The sequence below is a fragment of the Budorcas taxicolor genome, chromosome 19 (assembly GCF_023091745.1).
Source record: "Budorcas taxicolor isolate Tak-1 chromosome 19, Takin1.1, whole genome shotgun sequence".
Lineage (NCBI taxonomy): Eukaryota > Metazoa > Chordata > Mammalia > Artiodactyla > Bovidae > Budorcas > Budorcas taxicolor.
In genome coordinates this window covers 56,397,183-56,414,619 of record NC_068928.1, presented here as the reverse complement: position 1 = coordinate 56,414,619, position 17,437 = coordinate 56,397,183, and the positions used below count along the sequence as shown (strand labels likewise).

Sequence of the window (17,437 nt, the reverse complement as noted above, 5' to 3'; positions counted from 1 at the left end):
GGGCATTTCCCTTACTGTGGTTGGGGCCTGGGAAGGAATCTAATATTATTTAGCAGTTGCTTCCACCTTCCCCCTGCCCAATTCTTTTTAACAATAAAAATCCCATTAGAGTTTTGTTGGTTGTTCCGGAAACTAGACCTTGTTTGAAAGGTGGGGTGTCCTGACAGACTGGGCTTCCCTGCCCGGGTGGTGCTAATGGTAAAGAACCTGCCTGCAATGCAGGAGATGCAAGAGACGTGGGTTCAATCCCTGGGTCAGGAAGACCCCCTGGAGGAAGAAATGGCAACCCACTTCAGGATTCTTGCCTGAAGAATCGCATGGGTAAAAGACTGGCGGGCTCTAGTCCATGGGGCTGCAAAGAGCCAGACACGCCTGAGCAACTGAGCACATCACTGGTTAAGATTCAACCCAAGTCCCCTCTTCCCACCACACCCTCTTCCTCTCCTCTGGTTGTAGAGCACAAGTCAACAAACTCCTGGGGGAAAGCGGTTTTCCTCCAGACTCTGAGGTCTCTGCCCAGACCTCCTCCCAGGAGAGGTCAGAGACTTAGGGTTGTGCTTACCCCTCCCACCCCAGGAAGTCAGGGCTCAGAAATTGCTCAGCTGAGCCCCTCAGTTTCAGGTGAGAAAGCTCCCCCAAGGTGCACCTGGCCATCGCGATGCTTTTACCTGCCCTGTCCCCTGTGGGGACGGGGGCCCTTGGGGAAAAGCTAATGAACGATGGGAAGTCTCTGCCCTGTGGAGCCCTCCTTGGACTGTTTTTACCCCCAGAACTGGGTGGTTTAATCACCGCCTTGCCGCTCCGAGCACTGGCTTATTCTACCAAGAGCACTGGCTTCCCACGTAGTGCTGGTGATAAAGAATCCACTTGCTAATGCAGGAGATGCAAGAGACATGGGTTCAATTCCTGGGTTGGGAAGATCCTCTGCAGGAGGAAATGGCATCCCCTTCCAGTATTCTTGCCTGAAAAGTTCCATGGGCAGAGGAGCTCGCCCGGCTACAGCACCTGAGGTGGCAAAGACTGAAACACAGCTGAGCACACATATACACAACACCAAGAACCTCATGTTCAAGTCAGTGTGAAGGCAGCTCCTGAAACCAGGCATCTGGTCTACCACCCAGCTCTAAGGCCGCCAGCACCTGGTCACCCAGCAGGCCAGGATAGACACCTCTACTTTGCTGATCCAGAGGCATCAGGGATGCTGAGCTCCCCAACCCGGCCCGCTTGGCTACTTGGGGGTCCGGATGAGGGTGTGATAGACGGGCTTGACAATGAGGTGGAGATGCAGGGCGTTCTCCACCAGGTACTCTGAGTTGCGCCGCTGCAGGTCGGCGTGCGCTAGGAAGTCGCCGGCCTCCTCGCTGCTCTGGTGGAAGCTGTACGCGTGGCGGACCAGCAGGCGGCCGTGGTGGCGCGCCCCCACCAGCACGGTCTTCTGGAAGCTCACGCCCGCCGCGTCACCGCCGCTGCTGGCCGGCGTGACCACCAGCCGCGGCCGGCCGTCCTCGGGGCGTGCGAGGGGCAGCGCGGTGCCCGTGGCGTCCGCGTAGACGGGCCGTAGGCTTACCGGCAGCCAGCGTGGCGAGAAAAGCACGTTCCAGGTGACCCGGCGGCCCGAGTCGTGGCCGCTTGGGCCCAGCTGCGTCTGGAAGCTGGTGCTGCGATCGTCGCGGGCCGGGTTGTTGATGACCCATGGGGTGCCCCAGGCGGGCGAGAGGTAGTTGCGGGGCAGGAAGGCGCTGCCATTGATGTCGAAAAACTTGGCGTAGTGCAGCGGCGAGGCGGCGTGGAACTGGTAGGCCTGAAGGAGCAGGTCGGCCACCGCCGGGCCATGGCGTGCCAGGGCGGCCGAGCGCGCCTGCAGCTGGAACAGCTGCGCCGGAGGAATCATGGGGTAACGGATGGCGCGCAGCGCGCGCTCGGCCACGGCCGGTGGCGGCCGCGCGCGGCCCAGCCAGGCCTCCAGCGCCTGGAAGAGCTCCAGCTCGTCCTGCAGCACGAGGTCCGAGCGCGGCAGCAGGTGCGCCAGCAGCTCGGGGCTCACGGCGCCCCACTCGGCGCTCCCCGCCACGGCCGACAGGTTCCAGGCCAGGAACTGCAGGCAGCTCTGGCGCAGGGCCTCGTCCCCGGTGCTCACTGCGTAGTGGTACCAGCCCACCGCCGGGCCCGCGCCGCCCGCCAGGTGCGCGCGCATGTAGTCGGCCACGCCCCGCTGCAAGGAGGCCACGCGGTACTTGGTGGCCAGCTGGTGCAGGGGGATGGCCTGCGCCAGCAGCACGGTCAGCTCACCGCAGTAGAGGTACCTGCCAGAGAGGCGCAGAGATGGAGCGCGGTCAGGGCGGCCGCGGTTACCCTACCCAGCACTGCCTCCTGAGTCCCAAGGGTACCCGGCGTTGGGCGACAGCATCGTCATTAAGGAAGCCAACAGAAGGACCTTTCCACTCGCATCCTACTTCACCTCCTCGTCTTTCCGGTTTCTCGTGGGACGTGGGAATAAGCAAGCATTTATTGAGCACAGGTGGCTCAGTGGTGAAGCATCTGCCTGCCAATGCAGGAGACGCAGGTTCTGTCCCTGGGTCAGGAAGATCCCCTGGAGGAGGAAATGGCAACCCCCTCCAGTATTCTTGCCTGGGAAATACCATGGACACATGAGCCCGGTGGGCTACAGCCCATGGGGTCGCAAAGAGTCAGACAGGACTTAGCTGACAGAGCACATCAGTGATTCCTAGATTGAGTGTCCACTGAGTGGTTGAGCTCTGTGCTGGGACGAGAAAGATGTAGCTCCTACCTTCACCCGGTTTACAGCGTGGGTTCGGATTCATATTCTGCCAGTTACTTGCTATGAGAGTGGGCAAGCCATTGAACTTCGCTGTTTGCCTCTGGGAACAAAAGATGTTTCCTAGAATCCCTTAAATCACATGACTAAATTCTAGCTAATGAGATGTCCACAAAGGCACAGACTGGGATTGGGGGAAAGCCTGGTTAAATAGAACTGACTAGGGTAGAGATTATCGTTCAGTCTGTCAGTCCTGTCCGACTCTTTGCGACCCCATAGACTGCAGCACACCAGGCTTCCCTGTCCTTCACCATCTCCTGGAGCTTGTTCAAACTCTTATCCGTTGAGTCAGTGATGCCATCCAGCTATCTCATCCTTTGTCGTGCCCTTTTCCTCCTTCCTTCAATCTTTCCCAGTTAGGGGGTCGAGGAAAGATGCTTTTCTCCTGTGCTCTCTCTCTTTTTGTTGCCTGGAAGTTTGAAGAAATCACCAATATTCTGCAGCCATCTCGTCTAAGCTATTAAAGCAGGGTCACTTTCTCAGACTAGAGTGTGGGCAGTGTCCCTGTGCAGCACGCTACCAGGAAGCAGTCCCCTAGCCCTGTGGCTCAAAACCTGGCCAGACAGCTAAACCGCACAGAGACATTAAAAGAAGAAACTGTTTGGCCCGGCCCTAGATATGAAGCTTGGGATTCAGGGTGGGGCCCAGAAGTCTAGTCTTTAAAAGCTCTCAAGGCCAGGTTTGGAAACAGCTTTGAGAGTATTTGGTAACTAACTTCAAACCACTCAGAGCTTTCAGGCAGGGGAGTCATGCTGCATTTTGCAAGAAGCTGGTGCAAAGAGGGAAGAGGGAGGTGGTTGCATGGTCATCCTAATGCCATCCAGGGAGGGGGCAGGGCTAAGAGCCAGGGCTTCCATCACCCTGTGAGTGGAGAAGCCAGGGACATGGAAAGGGGTGACATCTTCCCCGTGATCCTTCCCCACCTGATGAACTTGTCAAAGACGGCAGCACAGTCCCGGGACTCCTGCAACACCACCTCGCTCTGATTACTCAGCAGCTCCCGGAACTGCTCACTGTGCAGTCCCAGCAGCAGGCGGTGGGCATGGAAGACTCGGACCTCGTCGGTGCCCATGGCCTGCACCCGCAGCACCACATCGCTGGCATTGCCCTGCCGCAGCAGTTCCTGCAGGCGCTGGAGCAGCATCTGGGAGTGGTTGATGGAGGTGCCTGCTGACTCCCCACCGACATCAGTTTTCTGAGCTGCAGCAGGAAGGAACACAAAGCAGCCTGAGGGGGCAGCCTGAGGGGGTTGCAGACAGACCAGCTGGAGGTGCCTGTGGTTGGATGTGGGCAGAGGGTAGGGGAAGCCTGGGGAGGCTGTGTGCTCCCGTTTGTTCCTGTGAAGTGCGTGGATGCATGTATGTGCAGACAGGCACATCTTAGATGGGGAAATTCGTGAACCTGAGCAGACCCTGAGAAGATGCTCTTGGAAGGGGTGGGGGAGCAGATTCCCAGCAGGGAGAGGTCATGAATCAGAATGGGACAAAACGTCCAGAGCTGGATTTCCCTGGTGACTCTGTGGTAAAAATCCGCCTCCCCATGCAGGAGACATAAGTTTGATCCCTGATCCGGGAAGATCCCACGTGCCACAGAGCAACTAAACCTGTGCTCCACGACTATTGAGTCTGTGCTCTGGAGCCAGGGAGCTGAAACTACTGAGCCCGAGGTCTGCAACAAGAGAAGCCACTGCAGTGAGAAGCCCGCGCGCTTCGGAGAAGAGGAGCCCCTGCTTGTTGCAACTAGAGAAAAGCACACACAGCGACAGAGACCTAACACATCCAAAAAAAAAAAAAAAAAATTAATATCTAGAGCTGATCTCCATGATGCCAGACCCCTAGGCGAGGACTGAGGAGCCTCTTGGTCCCCACCCCCTTGCTTCCTGAAGAATTGCCCACCTTACCCCTTGGAAGAGAAAAGTTGGCCCAAAGCAGCACATTCCCCAGCAAATAATCTATTGAGCACTTACAATAAGCCAGACACTCCCCTGGGAGCTCAGACCAGCACAGTGAACAAAACAAACCAGCTCCTTACACTCATAAAAGCACAACTTAGCTTCTTAGGCAATAAATACACAAATAAGCACTCTGGTTTTAGGCTGTGACCAGTAAGGGAGGTGACGGGAGTGGGGTGGCGGCTCCTGTAGGTGCAGGAATCAGAGACAGGCTCCCTGAGGAAGTGATAAGGAGCCCACCCAAGGCTCTGGGAGAGGCTGGGCTTGGTGCTAGGAAGGTGGAGGGAATCTGCCCACGTTCTGAGTGGGAGGTGAGGGGGCGGAGCAGGGGAGGGGGCTGCAGCCTGGGGGGGGGGTGGTCCTGATCTGGGAGGCAGGGGTCTACACTGGCCTCCTGGGGGACCCAAGAAAGCACAGAGTGAGCGGGTCCTGGACGGGACTTTCGAGGCACCTGCGCCTGGGGACTGGCGTCCTCCTGCTTCCAGGCGAGCCAAGCGGGACCTTCCTCCCCTGTTTCCAGGACACCATGAGGGTCAGATGGGGATACGTGCTCATGGACGGAAGACTCGGCGACAGAAAGCACTGCCAGCAGCTTCCCCAAGTGGAGCACGGACTGAGGAGTCGAGGGGAGCAGATGGGCACCCTCACCCTCCCAGTGCGCGTATGTGCGCGCTCGCGCGCGCACACACACACACACACACACACACACACACACACAGTCCCAGGGCCCATGTGGCCTCTTGAAGAGGCTCCCAGGAAAGCAGAGCCTCTGTGTATGAGTGACAGGCAGATAGAGAGAGGGAGAAAGGGTGAGAGAGGAGCCCTGGTTATTTTCCAGCCCCGCCATCCCCCAAGCTGTCACAGTGAAGGCTCTAAATGCTGATGGATCCCACTCTCCCCAGCCTGGGCCCAGCTGCCAGGGACAATGGACAGTGGAAGGGTGTTCCTGTGGTTAAGCCCCCTGCCTGCACAGCCCTCCTGCCCTCGGAGGCCGGCTGCCCTCCTCCACGGAGCTGCATGATCAAATCAACACTGTGCCTGGCCCGGCCGTCTGGACACCGCCCCCTCCTGGCTGTGGGCAGTTGGAGCCCGAAGGTCTGCCCCTTCTCCCTGCCCACTGCCCACTCACCTGCATGAGTGACCAGGCCCACCAAGGTCAGCATGGCCCAGAAGCTGGCCCAGGACCCAGGCTTGGCAGAGCCCAGCCTGCACATCTTTGCACCCTGCCCCCAAGCCCACAGGAGGAACAGCAGAGCCCAGACCACTCCGTGCACATCCCTCCTCCTTATATAGGATCCAGCCCAAGGGGATGGCCGCCCCCCTTGCCCGGCTGGCTTCCCTCCCCCCACCCAGCCTCTGCCTTGGATTGGTGGAAACTGGCCCCAGCTGTTACCCAGGCAACCAGTTGAGCCAGAGAGCGGCCGCCCCAGGCGCTATTGTGCTGCTCTTGGGCCCCTGAGGGGACCAGATCCGGCAGCTTCCCCCACGTCTCCTGCCACCCGGCACAGCTAGTCACTCCTCTCCTGGGTAGTCGAAGGCTCTCCAAAGGGCAGGCAAAGGGCTCCAGAACCAGAGGCAGCCACCAGCCCAGAGGGTCCCCAGCTGCCTCCCCTGACCCCCCACCCTGGCACAGAGTACGCTTGGCAGCATCACGGCTGGAGCACTATGGTGAGCCAAGGACTGCAAAGGAAGCGCCTGGAAGAGGAGGAGGCCGCGGCCCAGGCCCCGCCCCTCCCCCTCCCGTGTTGGGGTGGGCTAGCTCTCCAGAAAAGAGGACAGGGCTCTAAGTAGGGTCCCGTGGGGTAGCTGATGTCATTTGCTTGTCCTTCGTTGAAGAAGGTTCCTGGCATGCTCTGAGGAGGTTGATGGGCCTTAGGGACATGGGGGCTGTGGCCATCACACCCCCCCAGGTCAAGGTGAGCTAGGATGGTGGGGCCGGGCATAGAGCAGCTGCACCCCATGCTGGGCACCCCTGCTGAGCACCCCCACCCAGAGCCGCGCTTGAGGCTGGTCCCCCACAGGCATCCCACCCACCGTCTGACCAGGAGCTGCCCTGGCACCTTCTTCCTCTAATTCACCTTCTCAAGTGGTCTCAGGTCTCTTGGTTCATCTCCTTGGAAGGTTTCTCTTACCAGCTTCTGTCCAACTTCCTACTGTAATTTTTCCCATCTCAAAGTTCCTCGGAGGGGGCTTCCCTGATGGTCCAGTGGTTAAGACTCCATGCTCCCAAGGCAGGGGGGCCGGGTTCCATCTCTGGTCAGGCAATTAAGATCTGGCTTGCTGCAACTAAGAGAGGTGCAGCCAAAATAATAATAATAAAAGCTGCAAGGAGACACACAGCGGAGCCAGGACCCACCCTGATGGTTGGAGACACTGAGGCAGACAGCTAGGTGACAGTGTCAGCCGGGTTAGTGCAGGGGCGAGCTCTTCTAAGGACAAAGGGATAGAGAGAAGAGGGTGGGGTCTGGAGCCCAGGGGGATGGGTGGGCGGCACTGGTGGGGCCTCACCTTTCCCAGGAACAGGTAGGGCCTGGCCCAGATCCTTGCGGGAGGGAGTCCTTCCAAGTTGATGAACTGAAATGGTGTGTGTGTGTGGCGGGTGTGTGTGTGTGTGTGTGTGTGTGTGTGTGTGTGTGTGTGTGGTGGGGGTCCTCCCAGGAGATCCAACTTAGCCTTTCTCCCGAGGCCAGGCCCTTCACTGGGGCTGAGTCAGAGCCCGCCCTCCCTTGCTCTCTGAATCCCAGGGACCGGCTCAATGCATTGATCTCTGCCCCGGGCTGGCACAGAGAAACCCAACAGCTCCACCCCCCACCCCTCTCTGGAGCCACAGAGCGAGCTGGAATTAGGTCTGGCACCTGCTTCGTCCGGGTTGGCAGAGACGCAGCTGTCCGGCCCAGCGGAAACCCCTCCCAGCTGTCCTGACCTTCATGCCCAGCTCCCTTCATCCAGATTCGCCACCCCCTGCCCACTGGCTGTGTGCCTGCCCTTCCCGGGGGCTGTACCACTTCCCTGACCCAATCCAACAAGACAGAGCCTCAGTGTGAGGGGAGGGCAGGGTCAGGCCCAGTGCTGTTCAATAGGATGTCATTGATGACGTTTTACAAAATGATGCTGAGAGAACCCACTAGTCAGAAAATGGTCTTTCAGTTAGAAAGTCTCCTTGAGACTCAGAAGTGTGACCCACCTGTGCTGGAATCTCCCACCCTCCACCTCAGAGCCAGGGCACTTGTGTCTTCTTAGTATCTTGACGATGGTCATGTACACCCCCAAGCTAAGCTCTACTGGCTAGAGTTAGATGGATGGCATTTCAAGTGTGCAGGAATTGGGGAGGGCCCAGGTTACCCAGAAGACCCAGGAGGGACACCTCTGACTCCGCATCTCTGGGGGGCCTCACCTCTTCTAGTTCTAACTTGTCATCCCTGAAACTCCTCTACTGATCTAAACACTGACTTTCCAGCGACTGCCCTGGTGGTCCAGCGGCCAAGACTCCAAGCTCCCAGTGAAGAGAGCCTGGGTTCGATCCCTGGTCAGGGAATTAGATCCCATATGTTGCAACTGAGAGTTCCTATGCCAAAACTAAGATCTAGGGCAGCCAAATAAATTTTAAAAAACAAACAAAAAAGCTGAATTTCCAGGAATATGCATTTTCTGTTTTCATTTTCTTAGTCTGAGGGTTTCTGAAGTGTATGCATGCGTGTGTTTGTAGGTGTGCAAGCGTGTGTGTGTGTGTGGTCTGTAAGTATGCACACATGTGTTTGTGTGTGTGTGTGTGTGTGTGTGGTGGTGTGGAAGTATACATGCCTGTGTTTGTGTGCTTGTGGTGTGCTTGAGAGTCTTGGAGCTGGAGAGAGGAAGCGGGGCGTCCACCCTACCCAGTCTTGCAGATGGAAGGTCAGAGACAGTTTTATCTTGCCCTGTGCATCTGGAAGCTCCTTAATTCCTCAAGAGAAAGTCTGAGCTGAAACAATTCCTGGAGACCAGTGTAACTTCCCACCTGAGACAAGAGTACCTATGACCCAAGGGGCTTGTCTGAGGTCTCCTGGCCCAGAAGGGGCTGAGCCTGGATTCAGATGTTGCTTTTCTGCTTTTCTTTCCGCAGCCCCATACTATCTCTTCTGGGAAGCTATTTCAGTAGCCACACACGAGGCAAGGAGTCGCTAGTGTTGGTAGAGTAAGCTTGGGGCAGGATGCAGAGTTTCGGAATCTGCGGACGCGGGAGGATGGAGGGGTGGGCTCCCAGCGCCCCCCGCCCCAGCTGCAGCCTCCCCTGTGATGTCTCACTTCCTGAGCTAGGGTACCCCGGAACATTTAGATTGGGGAACAAGGAATCAGGAATCTAGGTTCCAGGCCACTCGGGTTTGGGGGTGGGAGGCACAGCAATGATAAACAGGAAAGAATTGCTCCTCAAAGTAACTGACATGATATGGAAAGCTTCGCCTGAAGCCAGGCTGTCCCGTGGTGGCACCCACCTTCCAGCCTCAGCATCCTGCATCGTGCTGCCCACCCACCCCCAGCTGGAGAGCCTTGTGCATCCGAGGGGTGTATCTACCTGACCCACTTCCTCTCCTGGTAAAACCTGAGCTCAAGGTGGACTTGCGCTACCTGAGCACCTGCTCTTCCGGTGGGAGGGAGTGATCAGTAAACGGCTCTGGAGGAGGGACAAGGCCAAGTTCAAATTCCGCCTGCTGCCACTTACATGCTCTTAGCCTTATCCTACCTGCTGGACTTCTCTGAGCTTCGGTCCCCTCTCGTGTGAAATTGAGGTGTCCCAAGTTAGCTTGTGGGGCTGCTGGGAGGGTGACCCCTGGGGAATAGGGTGGATCCTCAGGAGATGTTGGCAGAGACCCTTACACCTGGCTGTAAGTGGCCCCCTGCTCACCCGCAGCCTCCTGGTGCAGGAGGGTGGTAGCCTGGGGACTTATCTGTGCCATTTGCACCCTCTGTTGCTGGAGTCCCGGACACTCTGCGTAGGGACCTGAGTGTCTACTATGCCTCCTCTGACCAAAGCCAGTGGACTCTTGGAGGTATGCAGTGCCAGGACCTGGCCACCAGGGAGCAGCAAGGCTTCTGTGAGTTCCGAGGCTGGGTGTGAAGGTGAGGCTGGGGGTGGGCATCCTGGTACTTCCAGCCCCAGAGTGGGATTTAACTTTGCTGTTGTTCAGTCGCTCAGTCGTGTCCAACTCTTGGCAACCCCACCGACTGCAGCACTCCAGTCTTCCCAGTTCTTCACCATCTCCCAGAGTTTGCTCAAACTCATGTCCATTGAGTCGGTGATGCCATCCAACCATCTCATCCTCCGTCGTCCCCTTCTCCTCTTGCCCTCAATCTCTCCCAGCATCAGTGTCTTTTTCAATGACTCGGCTCTTCCCATCAGGTGGCCAAAGTTTTGGAGCTTCAGCATCAGTCCTTCAATGAATATTCAGGGTTGATTTCCTTTAGGATGGACTGGTTTGATCTCCTTGCTGTCCCAGGGACTCAGGTCTAACTCAGGGAGCCCGGAGATGGGCTCTGCGGCATTCCCAGAGGGTGAGCGTGGGAGGCGATTCCAGGCTGGGCCTCAGCTCGCCCCAGACTCAATCCGCACACTGTCCCGGGCTCCCACTGCGGGCTGTGCTGGTGACTTTTCCCCACGTGGGATGGGAGAGATGGCCAGGCTCAAATTCTAGTCTCTCTGGACTGCAAGCCACGCCGGATGGTGTTTATTTGCTAGTGACTGCTTGAAGGAATTGTCCATTTCACCAGGGCTAGGAAAACAAGGGCTTGTGGGGTGCCACTGCGTCTGGGTTTCCCAGAGCTGCTGGCAGCTGGGTCCGGCTCCTCCTGGGGGTCCTGGCCAGCCCTGGGCATGGCTTCCTGCCATCCTTCCAGGCCAGCAGCACTCCCACCCCACCCCAAGGTAGCCTCCTTCTAGACCCACCACCCGCAGCCACTGCACGACCGATTCCTTCCAGCCTGGCCCAGGGGCTCCTCTCCAGATCCGTGTCCCGCCCAGGGCAGCCTCGGCGCTCCCTCCCCGGCACGGGTTGCCCCCCACTCCTCTCTGAGTCAGCTCCTGGAACCCATCTGCCTTTCTTCAGAGTCCTTGCCGCCAGGGTTTCTGATAGCCAGACTGAGCCCAGGCCAGTTCCCAGCGCCCTTGGAGCACGGGGCAGGCCATCCAGAGTGCCAGTGTGACCCTTCCCAGGGCCGCCCTCCAGCCTCGCCCCTTCCCTTCCCAGGCTCCCTCATAATCCTGCTTTGCTCCAGACAGTATCGACTGTTCAGGCTCATCCCCCTGGGCCTCGGGCCCCACCCTCCCCCTTCTCCCTCTCCTCCCCCTCCCTCCTCCCACCACCCGCCGCTTCACACGTACTGATTGTACTGATCACAGACTCAGTGCTGCTGGAAGAATCGTCAGGCAAACAGCTGAGAGGGAGCTGCAGGCACCCCCGGAAAAAGCCACAGGGTGACCCAGGACCCAGGAGCATGCGGCTGGCAGCAGAAGAGACAGGTAAGGCGATTAAGACCCAGAAATCTGGAGGTGGGGTGGGAATGGGGAGCTTGAAGTGGAAAAAATCAAAAGCTGGAAGGTGAAACCTAAAATCTGAAAGTGTAGACTAGGCGGGGAGGGACGAGAGCATGTTTAGTCCTCATCCCATATCGGCCACCAGCCAGATGCGTGTGATGGCAGGCAGGTCACACCTGAGCCCCCTGGACTCAGTTTCCCTATCTGAAAACCAGGGCCCTTCCAGCTCCAGTGGTACTAGGAGACAGAGAGAGAGAGATGCTGTTTGGGGTAGAAAGGAGAGAACTTGGTCACATCTCTCCTTGAAGAGGAGGCAGCTGTTTGCTATGCAGCGTGGTTGCCATGATTACCGTGGGTCCGGGTCAGTCACCCAGGATGCCTTAAGAACACAGTGCTCAAGCCCCAGTTCAGACTGTCTGACTCAGGCTGCCTGGGAACCAGGCGATTCAGAAATAATCTCTAAGATGGCAAGAAAGGCCACCAAGCACTTCTTCCCATTGATAGCGGAGCCAGGCCCCTGAGGAGGTGGGCTGGGGTGGAGAGGACATGGCCATTGGGATCGCGTTTGGCTGGACCTGACTAGGGGCTCTGCATGGAGCCAGGGTGAGTAGAGACCTCAGGGCCAAGGTCAGGGTGGGGCTGCTCCAGGCCAGGCTGGAAAGAGACCAAAAGTTCTAACCTGCCATTCTGCACTTCCTAGCTGCCCAGCTACGGGTGACCCTGCTGCCCACACCCAACAGCAGCGGGCTGAGCCGGGAGCTTGAAGGCCGTTGGCCCGAGAGCCCTGCGGCATCCCCATGTGTGGCTGGAGTCATCCCTGTCATCTACTACAGCATCCTCCTGGGCCTGGGGCTGCCTGGTGAGTGGGGAGTGGGGTCTGGGGTCCAGGGCTGGTCCAGAAATTGGGGTCCTCCTTCGATGGGTGTCAATCCTCCGTGCTGACCTCTGAGACACGGGATCGTAGATTCCTTCCCCTTGCCTTGTGGTCACTGCAGAGCCAAGCATAGTGGGGAGTAAAAGCGAGGGTGCTCAGTGGCTGTTGTGTCTGATGCTTTGTGACCCCATGGACCGTAGCCCACCAAGCTCCTTTGTCCATGAGGTCTTCCAGGTAAGAAGCCTGGAGTGGGTTGCCATTTCCTCCTCCAGGAGATCTTCCCAACCCAAGGGTCGAACACACAACTCCTGTATCTCCAGCACTGCAGGCAGGCTGTTTACCGCTGAGCCACTGCAGAAGATTGGCATGCTCAATAGCTAAACCCAAGTTTTCACCAGAGCAGACAGCCCCCTTCTTCCCCCAGGAATGGGCATCTCCTAGAATGACTAACTCCGTGCAGAACAGCCCAGAGCCTCACATTGACAGCTTCTTGCACCATCCACTGCATTCAGAGAGCAGAGCAGGGGTGTGGTATGGATGCAGGAGAGGATGGGTGGAATTAGGGAATGGCTCATCCCTGCCTGTAGCCTGGTAAGGCAGTGGCCTGCGGTGCCATGGCTGGACAAGGCAAGGCTGATCTGCTTAACCTTTCCAACAAAGTGAGCTTTCAGAAGGTTCCAGAAAGAGGAAAAGAGAGGCAAGAAGCAGCAGGTGGGGAGGGACGAGGAGAAAGCACACCAGGCAGCCCTTCTAACCTCTGACCCCTCCCCTCCCTAACCTCGGTGACCATCAGTCAATCTCCTGACTACAGTGGCCCTGGCCCGCCTCGCCGCCAGGACCCGGAAGCCCTCCTACTACTATCTTCTGGCACTCACGGCCTCGGACATCGTCACCCAGGTGGTCATCGTGTTCGTGGGCTTCCTCCTGCAGGGAGCCGTGCTGGCCCGAGAGGTGCCCCAGGCCGTGGTGCGCACAGCGAACATCCTGGAGTTTGCTGCCAACCACGCCTCGGTCTGGATCGCCGTCCTGCTCACGGTGGACCGGCACAGAGCCCTGTGCCACCCCCTGCGCCACCGGGCCACCTCGTCCCCGGGCCGGGCCCGCCGGGCCGTCGCTGCTGTCCTCAGTGCCGCGCTGCTCACTGGCATCCCCTTCTACTGGTGGCTGGACGTGTGGCGGGACACGGACCCGCCCAGCACACTGGACGAGGTGCTCAAGTGGGCTCACTGCCTCACTGTCTATTTCATCCCTTGTGGCGTTTTCCTGGTGGCCAACCTGGCCATCGTCCGCCGGTTGCAGCAGAGGGGCCGGAGCGGGCCGCGGCCCCAGGTGGGCAAGAGCACCGCCATCCTCCTGGGCGTCACCACGCTCTTCGCCCTCCTCTGGGCACCCCGCATCTTTGTCATGCTCTACCACCTGTACGTGGCCCCCGTCTACCGCGACTGGAGGGTCCACCTGGCCCTGGATGTGGCCAACATGGTGGCTATGCTCAACACCGTCGTCAACTTCGGCCTCTACTGTTTCGTCAGCAAGAGTTTTCGGGCCACTGTCCGAGAGGTCTTCCAGGACACCCACCTGCCCTGCACCCTGGGGTCGCGGTCAGTGGGCACGGTGGCAGAGCCTATGCTGAAACCTCTGGGACTCCCCAAGGGGGCAGAATTGTAGAGGAGGAGCCCACGCAGGGAGTTTGGGATGACTCATGCTCGGATTACTGGGGTCTTTGTGCTTGTGCCCACAAACTTTATCAACACTCTCCATTGCAATCTGGGGGTGGGGAGAGTGGTTTCTCGCTTCAGAGGTGACTCCCCAGGAAGCTAAATTAATGTTGGTGGGCTGAATGAATGAATGAATAGATGGATAGATGGATGAATATGAATTGCTTCTATCCCACCCCTTCCTGGAGCCCACCTCTCATTCCCTGCGTCAATTTCTTCTCTGGCTTCTGCTGGCAATGCCAGGGAGAAAGGAAGATGTCCCCAGGATTCCAGGCCTTTCCTGGGCCGGGGGGGAACCATGTGTGGGGACTGAACAATGGGGAGGAGCTGTCTGGGAAAGTGGTCTTAAGCAGACTCAATGTCCCAGCTCTGGGGTGACATAAAGACCTTGGGGTCTTGAGCGTCCTGGACTGATTTTGACTGACTCCCTGCGCTGGAGCCAGAACAGATTCAGGGGCCCCAAACAGCCTGGGGCTGCAGTCTTCATGGTTGCCAAGGAGCAGGACTAAGCAACAAAAGGCCCTCTTAGCTGAGGGGCCAGGAGAGGGGAGAGGCGGCCCCGGCTGCGCTGCTGACCTCACTGCACTTGGGGAAGAAGGCTCTTTCTCCACCAAGAGGGGGAAGGGAGGTGGCTCCACTGATGGGAGGCCCAGGGGGGCTCTGCCTGCCCCTCCCAGACTCTCTCCTTTTGGCGGTGCCAGCCTGGAAAGGCAGCTGGGAGAGACAGCAGACGGACCTCCCACCTGCTCCAGGCATTGGGTAAACACATTAGCAGTCTGCTTTCTGCTTCTTGATCAGGCTGAACTGACCTTTCCCCTGAACGGGAGGTCCAGGAGGGCCCTCACCAGCACCCAACCCCTTAGTGGGATCACAGAAGCGAAAAAGGCAGATGTGTGTCGGGCAAACGGTCAGTGCAAAATAAACGCACTTGGCCTTCCCCCTTCCCTCCCTACTTCTCTCCCCACAGCAGGAATGTCCAGGAAGACGCTTTCAGCCACACCCATAAGGGAGAAAAGACAGGTCCCCAATCCTGTCTAGATTCCAAAAAGCTCTGAAAACCAAGACTGTGTCCTGCGTTTGCCACAAACACATTGAGGGGCGAAACCTGACCGGAACAAGCGCAGGTTCAGGTATGTCTTGGCACCAGGAGCTGCACAGACTGCATTTCAGACTCAGAGGGTGTAATTCCGGGCTGATGCCCTACACCCTGCTAGACCGGAGATCTGTTACTTTGTCTAAACCACACGTTACCTTCCTCTATTCTGAAGAATTATGAGACACCTCTGGTCCCAAAAACTGAGAGAAAGGACAGCGGACCTCTGAGCAAAGTCAGCCTGCCCTGAGTCGATCGGGGGCACGGCGGATTCCCCCATCGTTACCGAACCAAACGCGGGTCCACTCTCCCCCAGCGCAGTATAGCCAATCCACTGACTCCGGGTTGTGGTGGAAGAAAGTGCAGCGTTTATCGCAGGTGCCAAGATAGGAATCCAGGCAGCTAATGCTCAAAAGGCTGCAACCCCCTGATGGCTTTTAGGGAAAGTGCTTTGCTTTTTAACGTCATCTATTTATTTGTTTCTTTATTTTTGGCTGTGCTGGGCCTCTGGCTGTTGCTGCCAGGGTTCTTTCTCCAGTTGCAGGGAGCGGGGGCTGCTCTCGAGTTGCCATATGCGGGCTTCTCATCGCGGTGGCTGCTCTTGTTTGGGAGTACAGTTTCTAGCACAGGTTCAACAGTTGTGGGGCACGGGCTTAGTTGCTCCACGGCATATGGGGTGTTTCTGGACCAGGGGCCAAACCTGTCTCTTGCCATGGAAGGCAAATTCTTTGCCCCCGAGCCACCAGGGAAGCCCTGGGGAAGGGTTTTTAGACAGTGAGGGAGACGGTTGCAGGGTGAGTGATCAGCTCATGGACACTCTTCTGATTGGTGGGTAGTGAGGTAATTGGGAGTCAACATCATCGACCTTTCTGTTTGCAACCCATCTGGAGTCTACGTGCCCGCGGACCGCATACAGCTAACATCTTCCACCTGGTGGGGGCTTCAGTAGCTGCAAAAATAGCTCAAAGGACTTGGCACAGAATATTACCTATAGCTCTTGAAGAGGAATTGAAGTCTTTGACTTGGTTTAATGACTAAACTGTTATGATTTTATCTTGTTTGACTGTTTTCCTTTCGTCCAACAAATGTATTTCCATGTAATTTAACATACCAAATAAGGAGTTCGGGCTTTTAAAGCACTAGGTGCCTGGACTTCTCACTTGGCACCCTGCAATAAACGCTGCCCTTCCCTTCACTTGGAATGGGTGAATTTAACTCAGATGACCATTATATCTACTACTGTGGGCAGGAATCCCTTAGAAGAAATGGAGTAGCCATCATGGTCAACAAAAACCTCTGAAATGCAGTACTTGGATGCAATCTCAAAAATGACAAAATGATCTCTGTTCATTTCCAAGGCAAACCATTCAATATCACAGTAATCCAAGTCTATGCCCCAACCAGTAATGCTGAAGAAGCTGAAGTTAAACGGTTCTATGAAGACATACAAGACCTTTTAGAACTAACCCCAAAAAAGATGTCCTTTTCATTATAGGGGACTGGAATGCAAAAGTAGGAAGTCAAGAAACACCTGAGGTAACAGACAAATTTGGCCTTGGAATGCGGAATGAAGCAGGGCAAAGGCTAATAGAGTTTTGCCAAGAGAACGCACTGGTCATAGCAAACACCCTCTTTCAACAACACAAGAGAAGACTCTACACATGGACATCACCAGATGGTCAACACCGAAATCAGATTGATTATATTCTTTGCAGCCAAAGATGGAGAAGCTCTATACAGTCAGCAAAAACAAGACTGAGAGCTGACTGTGGCTCAGATCATGACCTCCTTATTGCCAAATTCAGACTTAAATTGAAGAAAATAGGGAAAACCACTAGACCATACAGGTATGACCTAAATCAAATTCCTTATGATTATACAATGGAAGTGAGAAATAGATTTAAGGGCCTAGATCTGATAGAGTGCCTGATGAACTATGGAATGAGGTTCGTGACATTGTACAGGAGACAGGGATCAAGACCATCCCCATGGAAAAGAAATGCAAAAAAGCAAAATGGCTGTCTGGGGAGGTCTCACAGTTAGTTGTGAAAAGAAGAGAAGTGCAAAGCAAAGGAGAAAAGGAAAGATATAAGCATCTGAATGCAGAGTTCCAAAGAATAGCAAGAAGAGATAAGAAAGCCTTCCTCAGAGATCAATGCAAAGAAATAGAGGAAAACAACGGAATGGGAAAGACTAGAGATCTCTTCAAGAAAATTAGACATACCAAGGGAACATTTCATGGAAAGATGGGCTCGATAAAGGACAGAAGTGGTATGGACCTAACAGAACAGAAGATATTAAGAAGAGGTGGCAAGAATACACAGAAGAACTGTACAAAAAAGATCTTCATGACCAAGATAATCATGATGGTGTGATCACTCACCTAGAGCCAGACATCCTGGAATGTGAAGTCAAATGGGCCTTAGAAAGCATCACTATGAACAAAGCTAGAGGAGGTGATGG

At 56.4% G+C, this 17,437-nt stretch overlaps 2 protein-coding genes across 2 annotated transcripts; one reads left to right on the top strand and one right to left on the bottom strand.

Moving 5' to 3' along the window:
• Positions 1-1,228: 1,228 nt before the first annotated feature.
• Positions 1,229-6,001, bottom strand: BTBD17 (BTB domain containing 17). The gene is made up of 3 exons (XM_052658500.1): positions 5,917-6,001; positions 3,760-4,036; positions 1,229-2,303 (listed from the first exon to the last, which is right to left on the bottom strand). Exons 1-3 carry the CDS (start codon positions 5,999-6,001, stop codon positions 1,229-1,231), a joined length of 1,437 nt encoding a protein of 478 aa, XP_052514460.1.
• Positions 6,002-6,667: 666 nt separating this feature from the next.
• Positions 6,668-13,831, top strand: GPR142 (G protein-coupled receptor 142). Its single transcript, XM_052658655.1, has 6 exons — positions 6,668-6,703; positions 7,664-7,827; positions 9,759-9,856; positions 11,158-11,277; positions 11,993-12,151; positions 12,960-13,831. Exons 1-6 carry the CDS (start codon positions 6,668-6,670, stop codon positions 13,829-13,831), a joined length of 1,449 nt encoding a protein of 482 aa, XP_052514615.1.
• Positions 13,832-17,437: the final 3,606 nt, after the last annotated feature.